This window comes from Triturus cristatus, chromosome 3_1 (assembly GCF_964204655.1).
Source record: "Triturus cristatus chromosome 3_1, aTriCri1.1, whole genome shotgun sequence".
NCBI lineage: Eukaryota > Metazoa > Chordata > Amphibia > Caudata > Salamandridae > Triturus > Triturus cristatus.
Window position 1 is genome coordinate 114,020,011 of NC_140583.1, and position 18,430 is coordinate 114,038,440.

General features: G+C 47.1%; 1 protein-coding gene across 9 annotated transcripts in view; it reads left to right on the forward strand.

Moving 5' to 3' along the window:
- Positions 1 to 18,430, forward strand: part of CAPRIN1 (cell cycle associated protein 1) — a 545,714-nt gene that overhangs the window by 419,770 nt on the left and 107,514 nt on the right. For all 9 annotated transcript variants that reach the window (XM_085643526.1, XM_085643522.1, XM_085643525.1 and 6 more), the window contains exon 16: positions 11,300 to 11,400. In XM_085643526.1, coding sequence (XP_085499652.1) covers positions 11,300 to 11,400 — 101 coding nt within the window. The remainder of the gene's footprint in view (positions 1 to 11,299; positions 11,401 to 18,430) is intronic.

The following is an 18,430-nucleotide window of genomic DNA, read 5'->3' on the forward strand; positions in this document are numbered from 1 at the left end:
CGTGGACACGTACCCCTCGAGGCCTTCGCCACCCGACGACATCGGGGTATACAATATGGTGGTGAAGAGCGCAGCACTGGCCTTCGGCGTCAAACTCGACGAGGAGAGGCCGAAAGCCGATTTTCTCGTCGAAACACTGCTCCCCATCCAGACTAGGAGTCAGTTCCTCCCCATGCTACAAAGCGTGATGAACCAGGGGAGAGAAGCCTTCAAGGAGCCTGCCACCTGCAGGTCAATCACACCCAGGACGGAGAAGAAATATAAGCACTCCTCCCTGGACCCACCTTACATCAAGGGTAGCGTCACAGCAGACTCCATCATAGCCTCCACGGCCAGGAGAAGGGCCAACGTTCCAGCAACTTCGGGCCCACCTCCGGATAAAGAGAGCAGGAGGATCGACCTCACAGGCAGAAAGGTCGAGAGGAACGCCGCAATGCACTGGCGCATGGCGAATTCGAATGCACTCCTCAATAGACACCAATACCAACACTGGGATGAGATGGGGGAGCTTGTAAAGCACCTCCCCGAAGAATACCGCCAGAGAGCCTCTCACCTGGTGGATGAAGGAAAGAACATCGCCAACTCCTGTATAAAGACAGCGTTGGATGGGGCAGAGACTTCAGCAAGACTCATGGCCATAGGGGTCACAGAGAGGAGGCATGCATGGCTAAGAATCTCGGGATTCAAATCGGAAGTGCAGAACAACATCCTTGGCACCCCCTTCAACGGAGAGACACTGTTCGGAGCAACGGTGGACGAAAAGCTCACCCAGCTCAAGAAGGAAAACGAGACAGCGAGGTCCATGGGGGCCCTACAGCTGAGGGGAATGAGACGAGGTAATCCCTCGAGGAGACCCTACGGTAGGGGTGCAAGCCAACAAGGGACATCGCACCAGGCGTTCCAACAAGGTCAGCAGGGCGAAGGTCACGGTCAAGGTCAGCAGAAGCAAAGCTGGCAATATCAACCTCGGGGCCAGTCCTTTCGCGGGAGAGGGAACGGACGGGGCCAAAGGAGGAGAGGGGGCGATCAGCCCTCCTCGAAGTGACTCAGCACGCAAGAAGACGCCTACCCTCGTCAAGTCCCCAAGGGTGAGGCGCAGAAAAGTGTCATCAGGGGGAAGAGAAGATTCAAGAGCCTACGAGCATACGTCACCAGTAGGCGGAAGGCTGAGGTTCTACCTTCAGGAGTGGCGGCGCATAACCACAGACAAGTGGATACGGCACATCGTGCAGTACGGATACTGCGTAGACTTGGAGAAAAGACCTCCAAACAGGAAACCGAAAGGAAGACAGAGATCTGCCCAAGAACTGGCAATACTCAGAGAGGAAACGCGGAAACTCCTACAAAAGGGAGCCATAGAGGCAGTGCCGTTCGGGGAACGCAACAAAGGGGTCTACTCAAACTACTTCGTGGTTCCGAAGGTAGACGGAGACCTCAGGCCCATACTGGACCTCCGTTACCTAAACAAGTTCATAAGAACGCAAAGGTTCAAAATGACTTCACTGCAGGAGGTACTGCCACAGATAAGAGAAGGGGACTTCATGGTCACCGTGGACCTCAAGGATGCCTACCTTCACATCCCAATAAACAGAAGGCACAAGGGGCTTCTAAGATTCAACATCGAACAGGAACACTACCAGTTCACAACCCTGGCCTTCGGATTAAAATCAGCGCCAAGGGTCTTTACAAAATGCCTGTCGGCGGTAGCGGCACACCTACGAAAGCAGGGCATACACGTATACCCATACTTGGACGACTGGCTGGTCAAGGCAAACTCACGCGAGAAGTGCGAGAGGCACGCAAAACTCGTAACGGACACCCTCACAAATCTGGGATTTTCCATCCACTGGGGAAAATCATCGCTGGAACCGGAACAGGTAAAGATTTTCCTGGGGGCACAGATCAACTCCCTCAACAATACAGTAGTGCCCAGCGACAGGAGGACAGATGCCCTACTGAAGGAGACGCAGCTCTACCAGAAGGGGCGAGCTCTGACAGTGAGGGCGGTGAGCAAGATGATGGGGATGATGGCGTCCTGTATCCAGCTGGTGCCGAATGTACGCCTGCACATGAGACCATTCCAGGAATGGCTGCAGCAGCAATGGTCACAAGCAAACGGAAGTTGGGAGGATCTAGTGGTTGTTACGCACGCAGTGCAGGAGGAGATAACTTGGTGGAACAGAGACAACATAACAACAGGGAGAAGCCTGACACCACCAAGCCCAACAGTGACCATTACCACGGACGCATCGCAGATGGGATGGGGAGCGCACATGGACAACCTCAGAGTGAGGGGTCTATGGGCTCCGGCAGACGCGGTCCGCCACATCAACTACCTCGAGTTGAAAACGATACTGCTAGCCCTGAAGGCATTCCAGAGACACCTGTGCGGGCAGAGGGTGTTGGTACAGACAGACAACACCACGGCGATGTTCTACATCAACAAACAAGGGGGGACACAGTCGTTTCCCCTCTCATCCCTAGCTCAGGAGATTTGGAGATGGGCCATACCTCTCAGGATAGATCTGCTGGCAATTCACCTACTGGGGAAGGACAATGTGGAGGCAGACTGGCTAAGCAGGCAGACCTCAGCATCACACGAGTGGGAGCTCAATGGCCAGGAAACGGAGAAACTCTTCCGGAGATGGGGGACTCCCACAATAGACCTTTTTGCAACACGCCACAATGCAAAATGCCAAAGCTTCGCGTCCAGGCAACCAGATCAGCAATCCAAGGGAAATGCCCTATGGATAAGCTGGTCGAGGACATTTGCATACGCCTTTCCACCGATACCCCTGTTGCACAGAGTGCTCGACAAGTGCAGAACCAGCAACATGACTCTGATCCTGGTGGCCCCACAGTGGGCGAGGCAGACATGGTTCTCACAGATTCAAGAAATGGCGCAAGGCAATCCGTACAAGTTCGAGAGAAGAAAAGACCTGCTCTCAATGCAAAACGGGGAGGTCCTGCACCCAGAGCCAGAGACCCTCAAACTAGCAGCATGGCTCCTGAAGACCTAGAGTTCGCACACCTAAGGTTACCTCAGAGCACTATGCGAGTGCTGCGGGAGGCAAGGAAACCTACTACAAGAAAGTGCTACAGCGCAAAGTGGAAGAGATTCACGGTGTGGTGCAGGAAGAAGGGCCTGCACAACAGAATGACAAGAGACTCAACTGTGCTGAGGTACCTCACACACCTTCTAAAGAGTAACCTCTGCTCGAGCTCCCTAAGGGTGCACCTAGCAGCGATCGTTGCCTACACCAGAGGTGAGAAGGGTGGAAGTTTCTTCAGCTCGCAGGTGGTGAAGAGATTCATGGAGGGAGCCAAAAGAATGGCACCCCCGAAAAGGTTGCCGCCGCCGGCATGGAATTTAAACGTGGTTCTGACGGAGCTCATGAAGGCGCCGTTTGAACCCATTCACAAGGCCAATCTACAAATGTTGACGATGAAGACTGCCTTTCTAGTGGCCATAACATCACTACGCAGAGTGAGCGAGCTCCAAGCACTAACGCTACATGAGCCCTACATTCAAATTCACAAGCACAGGGTAGTCCTGAGGACGGACCCACACTTCATGCCCAAGGTGGTGTCGGCGTTCCACATGAATCAGAGTATCCAGATACCGAGTTTCTTCCAAAACCCGACTACAAACGCAGAAAAGGCCCTGCACACCCTCGATGCCAGAAGAGCGGTGATGCACTACATTGAAAGAACCAAGGAACTCAGGAAGTCGAAACAGCTGTTTGTGTCCTTTGCTACTAGCTTCATGGGTAGACCAGTGACCAAGGGCACCATCGCTAGGTGGATTGCCCTCACTATTCAATTCTGTCACAAACAGGCTGGACAGGAGCTAACGGAGGGGCCACAAGCTCACTCCACAAGGAAGAAGGGGGCCACAGTTGCCTTCCTGGCAAACACGCCCATCCAAGACATTTGTCTCGCAGCAACTTGGGCATCTGTGCACACGTTCACAAAGCACTACTGCGTGGACATTCAAATGAATAAGGAAGCACAGGTCGGACAGAAGGTGCTACAACACATTTTCAACGACCAGCGATCATCTTCCACCCAGCCACCACAAAAATAGGAAAACCGCTACAAAGTCTATGCACAGCATAGTGAATCCAGAAAGATTCACGCTGCAAAACGAAAAGTTTCTTACCTGTCGGTGTAGTTTTGCAGCTTGAAGATCTTTCTGGATTCACTAGCGAACCCACCCACCTCCGCCAGGAAGATGAGGCTGGAGGAAGAGGGGGTGAAATGGATAGGATCAAATAGGTGGATACGTACAGAAATATGGACAAAAGGATTAATCAATCGCCTAGGGTTAAAAAAAAAAAAAACAGGGAAAAAAGAACCCGAAGATGGCGCCCCAAAGGTGGGACTTCCGCAGGAAGCACGACGACGTCACGGGAGGTGCACCAAATGGTGGACGTCGACGCCCACCTGGGCTACAAAAAAAAAAAAAAAAAAACAAAGAAAAGACTACGAATCCGGACCCAACCACAAGATCGCGGAATAATGCACAGCATAGTGAATCCAGAAAGATCTTCAAGCTGCAAAACTACACCGACAGGTAAGAAACTTTTCGTTAGTTAGATTCCTCACCGACCCACCCATCCTCCCCGTTCTGCGAACTGACATCTAGGGTTAAGGCTATCCCTTTCAGGGCCCTAGAATTTTTGGGCACCAGTGTCGGTCTCTTGCATGGCTCTGCGTTCCTGGCGCGGAAGGATATGTACAAGAACTGACGTCGGCGCGCAAGGGCGGCGTCCAAGTACTCCGACGTCATTCCGGCGCACGACGCCGACGACGGACGCGGAGCCGCAGACGACGCCTAGCGACGCGCAAGGGGTATTGCTGACGAAAAATCTTCCGGATCCAGTCTGACGCCTGGGATATTCTAAAGTGAGGAATCTAACTAACTAATGTTTCTTACAGATACATCGTTACCGAAGGTAAGTAACTTGTTCTTTGGGTTTTACATTGAATCCTGTACACTTTTGGAGAACCCCTGAACTCACAGTATAGCCACCTAGTGGTGATACTATATACATAGCCAGCTTCCTACACCGGAATTAAGCACAAGTTTATTTTTGTTAATTAATTTGACATCTAGTAGGTGGCGGCGTCATCCTTTGAGTTGGATACATGTCCAACCCAAATAAACAATCCTACGCTTTCTGTGCAGCTGCTGATAACGTAGCATATATTATGAAGTCAATTGCATATTTAATACTTTTTACCCAGCTGTGATTTTGGAGCAGCATGGTTTCGGTTTGTTGGGTTCTGTGGTAGGTTCTGATTGGAACTATTGCTGAACATTCTTTTTGTGTTATGATTGACATAAGGTTTCAATGAAATGCTGCTAAAGGAATTCTAAGAAATAGGTGTTTGAGGCTTGTGAGCTGTAAACTCCATTGTTAGATTGTTTTTTTCAGCCATCTCGTTCAGACTTGAATTGCAGTGCTCCTAATTGACACCGTTTCTCGGGTTCCCCTTGGTACGTAATCCACTACCCTCGACGGTATTGTTATTCGATCGTGTTTCCCATTCTCCGCATATCATATTGACAAATCTTCGAACGGAAACTCCATGGAAGGCCGTTTGGCCTAGCCGCGTCAGGTCAGCTTGCAGTCGATGGAATGGACCCCATTTAAATTATGTCCCGGGTGCCGTGCAAGTATCCACGCACCGACTTGCACGAAGTGTGCAATTTGTGTCTGTCCCCAGAACACGACGAACAGGACTGCGACATGTGCCAATCTTTTCGATCCAAGAAGACGCTCCGTGCCCATCTGGCTTGACATCCCGAAATACATTAACATCATAGCGGCTCCGCTCTGGATCGCTTCAGAGAAGATTCAGACCATGACGTCTGACGCACAAGGAACCGAGGAAGAACACATCTCCATGTCCGAAGCCGATTCCGACATGGAAGAAGGGGTTCCACAGGGTCAGCTTCCCGTAAGTAAAGATACTCCCCTGCCCCAAACTATGCCCAAGAAAAATGCTCCAGTTCCGCATCTGCCTTCGGGCCAAGGTCTGCACCGCGATCACGTTTCGAATAACCCGCCTTCGGGCTCAGCACCTAAACCCACACCAAAGCCTTCCGGCTCGGGCACCGAAACGAAACCTTCGGCGCCAAAATCCAAAAACTTCCTCGTGACTATCCTTTCGACACCGTACCTAAATCTTCGCACCCAAACATCTCGGCACCGAAACCTTCGGCACTGAAAATTCTGGCACCGAGAGACCAAACAGCTCCTTCTCCATTCAAGGAGCTTGGTTTTGACGTCCCGCCTTCCAACACGGACCCGAAACAAAAAGAACTTGTTATTAATCCCAAAACTGGACATATTCATTCAAAATTGACAGTTAAACGCAAGCCAGAAATGGAAGAAGCTATCCGCATTCCCCTTAAAAAGAAAAATGTGGGTACTAATCCTTCTCCTCCTCTTACACCTCCTCCTCCACTTGACCCAAATTTGCTAATTACACCTACAAATTCACCACCACCACAGTCTCCTAACCTCCAGGATGATGGGAATGCCCCAGATGACATAATTCCTGATCCATGGACTGATTACAATACCGATCCTAGCTCTAATAAAGACCAAGATCTATACCCTTCAAAACCCTCACTGCCTGACGACGATGTAGGGTACATAGAGTTGATAAATAGGGCTGCTCAATATCACGGAGTTCAACTTCACAAAGAGGCTCTTGGAGAGGATTTTCTCTTTGAGACTTCAAGTTCTTCTCAAAGAGCAACTGAGTTACTGCCCATGCTTAAGAGTATGCTTAAATACGCAGACGATATTTTTAAGGACCTGATGCGTGCAAGAATTTTAACCCCAAGGGTAGATAGGTAATATAAACCTGCACCTACATACCCGTCTACATCAAGGGTCAAGTTCTCTTAGACTCCCTAGTGGTTTCTAACGCTCGCAAAAGGGCAAATTCACAAACAAAGGGAGATGCCCCTCCTCCTGACAAAGAATCCAAACTCCTTGATGCCTCAGGCAAAAGAGTACCTGCTCAGGCAGCCAATCATTGGCGTATTGCCAACACTCAGGTTCTTTTAGCGAGATATGATCAGGCTCACTTCGACGAATTGGAACAATTGCTCCAGTTCTTGCCAGATGAACACAAAAGTAAGCTGCATGACTTAATTCAGGAAGGAAATCGTATTTCTAACACTTCCATTAGGTGCGCTTCTGATGCATCTGACACACCTGCTCGCGCTGTTAACACCAGTGTTCTTTTAAGAAGGCATGCCTGGCTCAGAATTTCAGGGTTTAAAGCTGAAGTCCAGGCCTCTATTTTAAACCTACCCTTTGATAAGGAACACCTATTTGGGCCTGTGGTAGACACTTCTCTGGAAAAAATGAAGGACACAGATGTCGGAAAATCCATGGTAGCTTTGCAGACCACATCCAATAAGGGTTCCTTTCACCACTCCTTCTATAGGGGGGGGGGCTCAAAGAAGATCTTCACAGACCGCACCTCTACTTTATACAAAGGCAACAATCAATCGCCCTATTCAAGAGGTTATTTTAGAGGAGTATTTCTTGGCAATAACGGCAAGGGAAGAGGTAAAGGTAACACAACCCGTACTTCCCTTGCGGCAAACAAACTGAATATTTTATTAAAGGTGCCGCCTTAGTAATATGAAACACCGTGCGTATATGATTATAATACCTTCATCAGCTTCTTCACAATTATTTCCCAAGGCCGGGCTTGCATCCTCCTACCCTCCAAAAAAAAGTAATAGTGGGGAACCACTGGCAATGGCCAATGGGTCAAGGGAGCTGCGGGTCGAAAAGGTTTGGGAACCACTGCACTAGTGGTTTGGAAGCTCAGGCAAACATCCCTCAGGCTAATCCTGGTAGCTCTTACATGTGCCCGTCAACCCTGGTTCACTACCCTGTTGGAACTCTCAGTAGTTCCTCATCCAAAACTACATCTCACATCCAGTCTCCTCATGCAGAGCCATGCAGACATATGACATCCAGATCCCATACATCTCAACTTTGCGATATGGCACCTGAAATCGTAGAGTTTGGTTATCTGAATCTTCTACCAGACTGTATGAATATCATTAAAGAGGCCAGAAGGTCTTCCTCACGACCTTGCTATGCAGCAAAATGGAAGCGGTTTGTTATATATTGTAACAACCACCACATCAACCCTTAAGTTGCTTTTGTTCAGAACATTATTTATTTGCTTCATTTACAGCAAACCGGTGTAGCATACACATCCATACGCTTGCATCTCGCTGCAAAATAGACAGCGTCTACCCCTTTTCAGAGTACCTGTTATCAAAACTTTTATGGAGGGACTCGAGTTATTCCATCAAGACTCCACCTGCCCCAGTGTGGAACCTTAATATTGTACTTACCAGACTAATGGGTCCACCCTTTAAGCCATTGCACAAATGCGAACTACAATTTCTCAATTGGAAAGTTACTTCCCTCACTGCTATTACTTCACTCAGGAGAGTGAGTGAGCTTCAGGCATTAACCATACAAGAACCATTTTTCCAAGTCCACCAAAACAAAGTGGTTCTCCTCACTAACCCAAAATTCTTACCCAAGTGGTATCTGCCTTTCACATCAACCAATCTGTTACCTGTATTGTTCCCTCAACCAGATTCAGTGGCAGAACAAGCTCTACACGCTTTGGATCTAAAACGAGCACTGTTAAATAACATAAAATGGACCAAACCTTTTCATAACACTAAACAACTTTGCTGCTTTTGTTCCACCACAGAAAGCCAATCCCATTTCAAAATCAGGTATTGCACGGTGGATAGTTTGGTATTCAGACTTGCTATGCAAAAGCAAAAAGGGCTTTACCATTTCCACCTAGAGCGCATTCCACCCGCAAACTAGGGGCTTCTATGGCTTTTTTAGGAAACATCCCTATAGCTGACATCTGTAAAGCTGCAACATGGTCTACACCACACATATTTATAAAACACTATTGTATAGATGCGTTAGCCAGACAAGAAGCTAATGTAGTAGGCCAGGAAGTTCTTCGTACACTTTTTCAAACGACTGCAACAGCTAAAGGTTAGCCACCGCTTTGACTGATTACTGCTGTATAGAATATGCATAGCATGTGATCAACAGCTCACATGCCTCGAACTGAAAATACTACTTACCCAATAAGCCTCTGTTCTTGGCATGTAGAGCTATAGATTCACATGTGCCCACCTGCCTCCCCGGGTACCTGTACCTGTTGCAGTATTATCTTACTTGGATACATACGCATGGACATCTCTATTCTACGCTTACTAACTCCGTTCTCACCCTCTGCGGGAGTTGATGCCCATGCACACTATCACCGAAAGGAGGCGTCACCTACCTTGTGACAGGAAAGACTTCTTTGAAGAAAAACAACTTGCAAACATCCGGACCCAACGTTAGATGGCAGGAGTATGCAAAGCCTGTGAATCTACAGCTCTACATGCCAAGAACAGATGCTTAGTGGGTAAGTAGCATTTTCCTTTCCTCATGGGAAAACTGTTAATTGTTGGCAATAGCTGCTCTCACATTGTAACACTTCGAGGTCAGGAAAACTGTTCAAGTTTAGAACAAGTCTATACGTTGGCATACATGCTTTGCAGTTGGATCAGTATCACAATTGCTTGTCCAGATTTCATCTTAAAAGCTTGAATTTCAGTGTTACCATAGAATCGTTTACATTTATGCCGGATCTTCATTAACAATGCGGCTTAGACTTGCTGACTTCATTACAGGTTTGTGAACTGAATTCACTTTTCACTGTGGATTATGGTTAACCCAGAATTCTATAGATAGTTGTAGAGAAAAAAGGAAGTGACCCCCACTATCCAAGAGACAGGGTACCGCAGGTAATGCTCAAAACACATTTTCTTGGATCAGATTTAGGAAAATTATTCCACAAAATTCACTCATACAGCCACTTCAGTACTTCACATTGATCACACACATATATGAATCAAGAAAACAATTGCAAAAATACATAAAAAGAACCTATAAATTATAAGTGCAAAAAAATTCTTATTTTTATAATGAAATATTTTTTATTTTTGATAATTCATCCTCGTATATAAGAACTCATTGGTAGATGAAATTCAGAATTACAAACGCATAAAACAATTTTATACAGCAAATAAAAACAATGTTTAAAAACTGAGAGACAAATGAGATTTGAGACATTAAAAACACCATAAAGTGGTTATCCCAACAAGAATCAAACGTATAGATGTCCACTATTCAATAGTTAAGTGGGACCACGAAAGTTCCATGGGTATAACTCAACACACAAAGCGTTGACGCGTTTCGTGGTAACAAACAGTTTATACGGCCACCTTCATCAGGACACAGTTAATAAGTAGTCTCTCCTATTGCTCACATGATTTCATTGCACCTATTTAAAAACACAATCTTACAATTGTTTTAAAAAAAATATGAATCATAATATCTGAACACAACCTAACTTTACACCTATATAGACTCTATTAACATAACATAGTCAAAAAACACATAGTAACACTTAGAGGTCAGGAAAACTGTTCAAGCTTGGAACAAGTCTGTACGTTGGCATACATGCTTTACAGTTGGGTCAGTATCACAATTGCATGTACGGATTTCATCTTAAAAGCTTTAATTTCAGCGTTACCATAGAATCGTTTACACTTATGCCGGATCTTCATTAACAATGCGGCTTAGACTTGCTGACTCCATTACAGGTTTGTGAACTGAATTCACTTTTCACTGTGGATGATGGTTAACCCAGAATTCTAGACTGTTGTAACAAACGGGACTCAGAACCTGTGAACTGGTTAACATTGAACTGTTAATTATTAACCAAAAGTGCATAATCAACTCTATTTTCATATCCTAAAATGGAAAAGGCTTATGATGCCACTATGGAAATGACCTTCCCTTAGTGATAACATGTAATCTATCCAGAAGTTTGCTGTTGAACTGCTGGCAGGCATAAAGCATGTAGTTGGAATCTTGTGGCATGATTACTAGAGAAGGAATGGGCCATATTAAAAGGAGTTTGCTTTGTCCTTCTCAACAGTTACAAATTTTGTGCTTGAACTCTAATTTTTTTCCCCCAGATTCACCTCGCTGTTTGAGTTGCTCTGTCAATTAACTGTCTTGGATGCAAATCACCATATAGAGAATTTCAATGTAATGTGTTGACATACTTCACCTCCATGCTAGCAATGCAACTGTGTTAGCTTCACGTGTGTTGGATGTGTGCGTTTCGGTAATCTATGTGTATATATATTTTTTAGGTGGATATGATTATCGTCCTACATTTTCAAACACTCCAAACAGTGGTTACACCCAGCCCCAATTTAACGCTCCTCGTGACTACTCCAACAACTATCAACGGGTAAGGGGTGGTGTTCATAAATATGATTGGGGCTGGGAACATGTGTAACTGCTTCATTGCTCATGTGAAAAGTTTCTTATCTATGTAGTTATTCTGTGTAATATATCTTCGGTGTTTTAGAAAAGGTCCAAGATAGTCGAATTGATGTCCGATTCTCAGGTTAATTTTTTTCAAATACGTTTTTGTAGTATGTGCTTCTGTAGATCACACGTTCTTGCCATCAGCTGTTGGGTGGGTAAGTTTGCAAGTTGAAGTGTGAGTTTCAAAATACCTTCTGATCCAGCCTAGAAAAACACAATTCACCAGTACAAAGATTCCTCACATTGTTTTGCCATCCACAGTATCAGAAGACCCACTTTCAACCAGAGATTTTAACCTGGAACGGAATGTTTCTTTAGGCTTGAGGTTGTATGAGTGACAGGGGAGGGGGCTTTAATGGATAATATGGCATTCTAATTTTTTCTGAAGTTCATTAAGAGTTTCCAAAGTCAGTCGTCACACCCAAAGTCTTTGGGTAAGCCAAAGAAAAAAAGAACATAAAATCTAAGCTGGAGTCTGCCCCTTCCTGCCACTCAATACTCCTTGGAAGGCGAGAGGGCGTTATGATGCCTCGATCTCGCTTTCAAAGTCAATCGATCGCTGGAGCCGATCTCGCTACTATTTGTCAAGGCACTACCAGAGATTGAGGGCCATCTATGATACTTAGGCAGATCAAAGAGTTCCAAAAGGCCATGCTCTAACTCTTAGGATCCCTATCTGCTCCCTGTGGTGTGCCTACATGCCCAAGTTGTCGAGAGGTCCTACATCTGGAGTACCGCTGGCAGTTTGGCCTTCAGCATCAGTTGGACCCTCCAAATCAACTACTGGTCCTTCTCTAGCTCCTGTAACAAATCCGGTGCCACACTGGTTCCTGGAATTCAAATGCCAAAGCCAACTCCATCGATGCTGTAAGAGGAGAATGATGTTGGATTCTTAGTTTGCACTGCCACCACCTCAACTGGTGCCGCTTTTGACTTTAATTAACATGCCTCTCCTCCACTTGACTTGCCACCTCCACAAGGAATGACTCATATGTTGCCTTCCATATTATGCACGGATTCAATCAATTAGGATGCGGTTGAAATTGGGTAACCATCTAACAGGAAAATTGGGATGAAGACCTTCAAAAGGTCGGTGGCCTGGATGCTTCCCCTTGAACCCGGGACTCCCTCACCACCACAACTTCCACCACTACCACCGTCCTTCCACTGAGAAGAGCCCTACTTACACCATGGTAATGCATAGGGCAGCCGAAGTTCTTGACCTCCAGTTTGCCACCTTGAATATCAAAACCAATGTCTTAATGGAAGTGCTCCAGCCAAAGCACCCCTCTACTAAGCCTCTCTTGCCCTTCAATGAGTCAATTACAGATACTCTTTTGGGGGAATGGCCCAAACCTTGCTCTCATCTGGAAAAACACCAGATTGTAAGATGCCACTACCACGCTCCGGGCAACATTGCATTTTCATCACAGTACCCCTTCACTGAAAGGTTTGTGGTGCCAGAGTCTACAAGTCAGACAAACCTGAATACCTTTACAACTCTCCCCCCAGTAGCCGAAATGAGTGGAGATCTTCGGGAAGAGGGTATTTTCTTCCACCAACCTGACCATCAGGGTGGGTCAACTGCTCAACCTCGTCAGTCCTAGTGTTCCTTTTACTTTTCTGCCAATTCAGCCTCAGCAAGATGCCTGGAAGTATTGTGGCTGTGACACCTATCACCCCCGCAACCAGGGTCAGCGATCCACTCAATCCCCTTCCAACCCCCAATCCACCTCTCCCCTAACCCCGCGACCCCACCTGCCAAACTCTATTAGCATTCCCTTGGTGGAGCACAGCCACCCAGTTGTAGGCAGCATCTGATGATTCTTGCTGAGTTTGCAGGAACCCACATCAGACAGAAGCGTCCTGCAGAGTGTCCGGCACGTGTATACCTTGCCTTTCATTGCCTCCATCGCACCTACCACAATTTCCAGAGCAACTGACAGAGGACCTTTTATCTGTCTTTTGGCAGGGAGTACAAGCTCTTATGGCCAAAGCAATTATCGAGAGCGGGCCTTCTACAGAAATAGATCATAGTTGTTGTTCCTGCTACTTTCTGGTGCCAGAGGACAAAAGAGGCCTTCGTCCTATTTTAGACCTATGTGTCATCAATCGCTTCCACCTGAAGAAACAATTAAAATGCCCAGGTTATGTCTGCCCTCAACTTTAGAGACTAGATGCTGCCGTTGGATCTGCAGGATGCCTTTGTATGTCTTGCCTGAGCAGCGCGCTTTGCCAATAAACGAGTGGCGCCAGTCGAGCGGGACACTAGTTTCTTCTTATGTTCCACCTCAGTGATCTCTTTCCTCAGACTGTGCTCTGTTGGCCGACACACTCTCCGAGATTTTCCTCAGAACTCTAACTGGAAGACTGAAGTCAATATTCACGGAGTGCATTTTGTGCACTAATGTTGCTCTGTTGCTCTGGTTCTGTGGATGGCTGCCAGAACACCCAGGGGGTGGGCTCCAGCTCCACTAAGGCCAGTTCTGGCACTTCAGAGCCATAAACTAAGTAGTCTGATCCACAGGAGTAAATGTCAACAATTCTCGGACATGACAATGGAATACTGTTGTCATCTATTGGGCAGTTACCATGATTAGCCTTTACAAATGTGCCCCTATCTCCAAAAGCTTCCATCACATAGAGATCTATGGTGTCTGAGCCTTTCGGTCAGCAAAGGAATCTCTTATCTTCTTTGTGTCCCTCTTTAGCCACAAACTTTCCCTGTCTGGGCACCAAGTGTGCTGCTAATAACCCCGGTCTTCATGACGTGCCAGACGCCATCTAGCAGTAGACCCCATTGGGTGCCTGGCTCACCCGCCGGCCTCTGTTTTCAGTACCAGCTAAGCTTCACCATGGTGCTTAAGATAGCAGTCTGACATAGTTATCAGATCCATGCCAGGTCAGTCTTCAACCACGAAGTCCACGTTTGCAATTCCAGTGTGGTCGGGTGATGTTGTGTGGTGGGGGAGGGGAAAGGGCATCGAGTATGATGGGAAGAGGTTAAGACCTCTTCCAAATCGAGTCTCTTGTAAAATTGCAGATTTTGCCACTCAGCAGCCAATACTATTTCCGATGTTGCCCTGCCTCCGTTATACAAGGCGCCACCTTGCTCCACATCCAGTCATGCCTCCTCCCTTTCATGGTTGTCTAAACTTAATGCTTTCCTTACAACCCAGAATGGTTAGAGTGTGAACCACATCTAGGAAGACTAGTGTAGCTCCTGTAGGTTGATAGTCGTAAACATGCTAAATGAATAACTTTTTCTGCCAATGTGATGTTATTCAGGAAAAAAAACAGAAAGGGATCTACACTTCTGGTCTGCAATTTAAAAAAAAATAATAATAATTCTGTCAGGACCGAAGCCAAAACAAACCAGCATTGGTAATAGGTCTCGCCTCTGGGACCTTATAAGCGTTTACTCATGCAACAGTTGATGTTGTTGCACCGAGGATATTGTGCTGCATAATTTAATACTTATAAGGTCCCAAAGGCGAGACCTATTGGTTATGCCAATGCTTGTTCTAGTTACTTGTCCTGCAGACCCATCTGCTCTACTGCGGGTTTTGGTGGGCCACAAGCATTTTCAGTTCCCTGCGATCCCTTTGTTCTCACCAGCGCCCCTCAGGTGTTCACAGAAGTGATGGCAGTGGTAGCAGCACACCGTTGGAGGTCAGGGGTCCTAGTCTTCCCCGACCTCGACGACTTAACTGTTGAAGGCAAAATCACCCAAGGCAATAGTCAACCACCTCCAGACTACAGCGAAACTCCTGCCATGCTTGCTGTTTGTCATTGTTCCAGTCGCATCGTTTGACTCCTGGGACAGCCTCTTCATCAGAGCTATTCTGATCACCATTCAGTTTCATGCTTTCCCTTGGAAAGGAGAGTCCAGGACATTCAGTGAACCCAAAGACTCCGTCCCGGGTTTCAGTGAGGTCCACTCTGAGGCTACTGGTTGAGATGTTCTCCGGCATCCTGCTTTTCAAGAGTGCTTGGTGGCAAATGTGGGCTCTGCTGTTGGAATTTAAGTCTCAGTGGGCCCAACATCAAGACCACCTCCAGATTTCAGAGGAAACTGTGAAAGATCTGCAGTGATGGTTCTTGGTTGGGGCTTGGCAGACTACCTCTCCCTACCGCACCCAGAGTGACAGTGGTGACAAGTGTGTCCCTTCTGGGTTAGCAGTCTGGGAAAAATGGAGCTTGGAGGCCAAGCTCTATATGAACCTTCTGGAGCTGCAGGCCACCCACTTGGTGTTTAAAGCCTTCCTTCCTTCCATCAAGGGGAGGCAGGTACAGGTGCGTACAGACAGAACTCCACTCTGTCCAGCTTGTGCTTTGTCAGGGGAGCACTGTGCCTCTGAAAAGGGCTGACCACCATGAGAGCTTCCAAGTGCTGAACCACCTGATAGTTTTGAATTCCCGGGCAGACAAACGCGGCCATCAACATGTAGAAGATGACGAGTGACAGTTTAGCAGGTGGCGTAAGTTCTCTTTCACGCATGGAGAGAACTATGGCTCTATGTATTCGCCACTGCCGAGAATGTGCAATGGCAGCACTTCTGTATGTTGGCGTTTCCCAAAAGTCTCTTGCTAGGAAACAAGTTCTGCCTAGAGTGAACCTTGGTACTCCTTTATGCCTTCCCTCTGAAACCTCTCTCGCTCTGTGTTCTGAAGATCAGGACTGATCGGGCCAAAGTCATACTAGCATCCCTGGATTGGGCATGGAGAGAATGGTATTTTGAACTCCTGGGCTTGCACATCTGTCCTCCAATCAGGCTGCCCCTCCATGAGAGTTTGCAACAGTGCAGGGTTCTGCACCAAGGTTTTTGCAATCTCCACCTTCATGCCTGGAGATTGAGCGCCGACAGCCTAGCACCTTTGACCTTCCACTGGAGCTGGTTGATGTTATTTAGGCAGTCTGGTATCCCCCAGTATAACCTAATGTTGAGACCAATTTGTGGTTTGGTGCGGCACACGTCAGATTGACCCTCTCAAGGCAAAGTTATGTTGTTTGCATCCTGTCAAGGCTTTACTTTGGGCACATTTATAGGGTATTTATGGCTCATCAGCCAGGTATGTGGGTTCCATGCACACTCTCACTGGAACCAAGCTGTTCAGGGTGACACCAGTCCTGGGTTGCTTGTCTTTAGGTTTAGGGAGGACCTGGTTTGGCAATTCGGGCTGTACTGTTCTAATTGGAACAGGGTCAAGGACTGATTTGCATATGGCTTGGTCCAAACTGAGGTGGCATAGTGCACAAAATAAAGATGGTCTGGGATGTAGCCTGGGGTAATTATCAATGGCTAAACTTAATTCCATAAGTCTGGTGGGGACACTTCCCCATAACAATCCTTAACTTTATGTATACCTCATTATGCAAAGGGTGGCAAAAGTATTAGACCTACAACCTCCAGCTATGTAGTTGTAGACTACAGTCCTGACAGGGGTACTCCAGCCTGGTTAAGCACCTATAGAATCTCTATTGCAATGTAATAAGGCCCTCACGGATACCCTTTTGGGCACTTGGCTGAAAGTGTTTGGCACCACCAGCTAATAGGGAGGTTTTTCCCTGTCCTTGTCCAGCACCAGGCAAACTAGCCTTTCCTACACAACATCCTGCACCAGAGATTGGTTGTGCATGCGTCCTCTACTTAAGTTTTTCTGTACCCCTGCCCTACAACACAACTTTATTGCGATTCAATGATTAGAAACTGTTGGCAAGCTTATTTATACCTCTAGGAGTCTTGCTCAACACCCAGTGATTGCAAGCTGTTTTCTAGGCTCCTACTCCCATGCCCTATGGGACATGGTGGCCGACGTCTTTACCGGCAGTTCCGCAAATCCAGGAAAGCTGCAATGCAGATAAATTTGGATTCCACTTTGGCTTGCATATGTCTGACTGCCTCTGTTGGGTGATGGGTACAAGTGTGGCATTACGATGCCATGTTTGGATGGGGTCTACGTGCTTCTCTGGGGAAGTCCAAGCATCTTTAGTAGACCTGCCATTTGATGGTTATTGCATTTGTGGCAACAAAGCAAATTCAGCCCTGTAACAGCTTAAAGGAAGTATGGTCACAACATGTTCCTTGGGTTTTGTGTCCAAACAAGACAATTCCTCCTGCAATTTGGAATCAGGGCTTTTAATTTTGCCATTGCCCTAGCCCCTCCACCAGACCAGCAGGTGGCAGAGGCCACAGTTCACAAACATAATGCCCATGACTCAAAAACGTGAGGCTCCGTCCCCCACCCTCCTGTGTTTACAACCACATCATTGCTTTGTCTCTTGGCTGGCACACAGCCGCACTTTGGATCCAGTATCCAGTATTTCCTCCAGGGGATGGCAAGTTATCACTATAGACAAGTTGGTTCTCCAAGTTGTACTTCAGGCCTACGCCCTCCAATTTCACTCCACCCAGGCACACCTTCCACCACCTTCTGAGTGGTTGGAACGCACTACCTATAGTTCAGTGAGCCTGAGGCATTTTCAGTTGGCAGTGCATTGCTTCTGAGTTGGAGAGACAATCTGGGAGAGGTGAAGATCAGAGAGCACTGGTCTCTGTTGGATATTCACCTCCACATTTTGTTGTAGTTTGGAGTGATTCCTTGGGTGCTAAAGGCATTCCTTCCCACTATCAGTGGAAGTTTGGTGCAGATGCTCATGGACAACACCACTCCCATGCGGTACTGCAACAAGCAGTATGGGGTGGGGTATTGGAACCAGTGTCGGGAGGCGCTGTGCCTCTGGGATTGGCTGGGCTGCTAGGTAATTCCTCTGGTGGTGAACAATCTGGCGGGATCTTGAAACGCCAGGGCGGATTAATTTAGTCACCGATGCTTAGCACCTCACGATTGGTACTTGCACCTCAAGGTGACACAGAACAACTTTCATAAATGAGAACCCTGGCTCTATCTTTTTGACATTACAGAGAACATTCAATGTCCGCACTTTT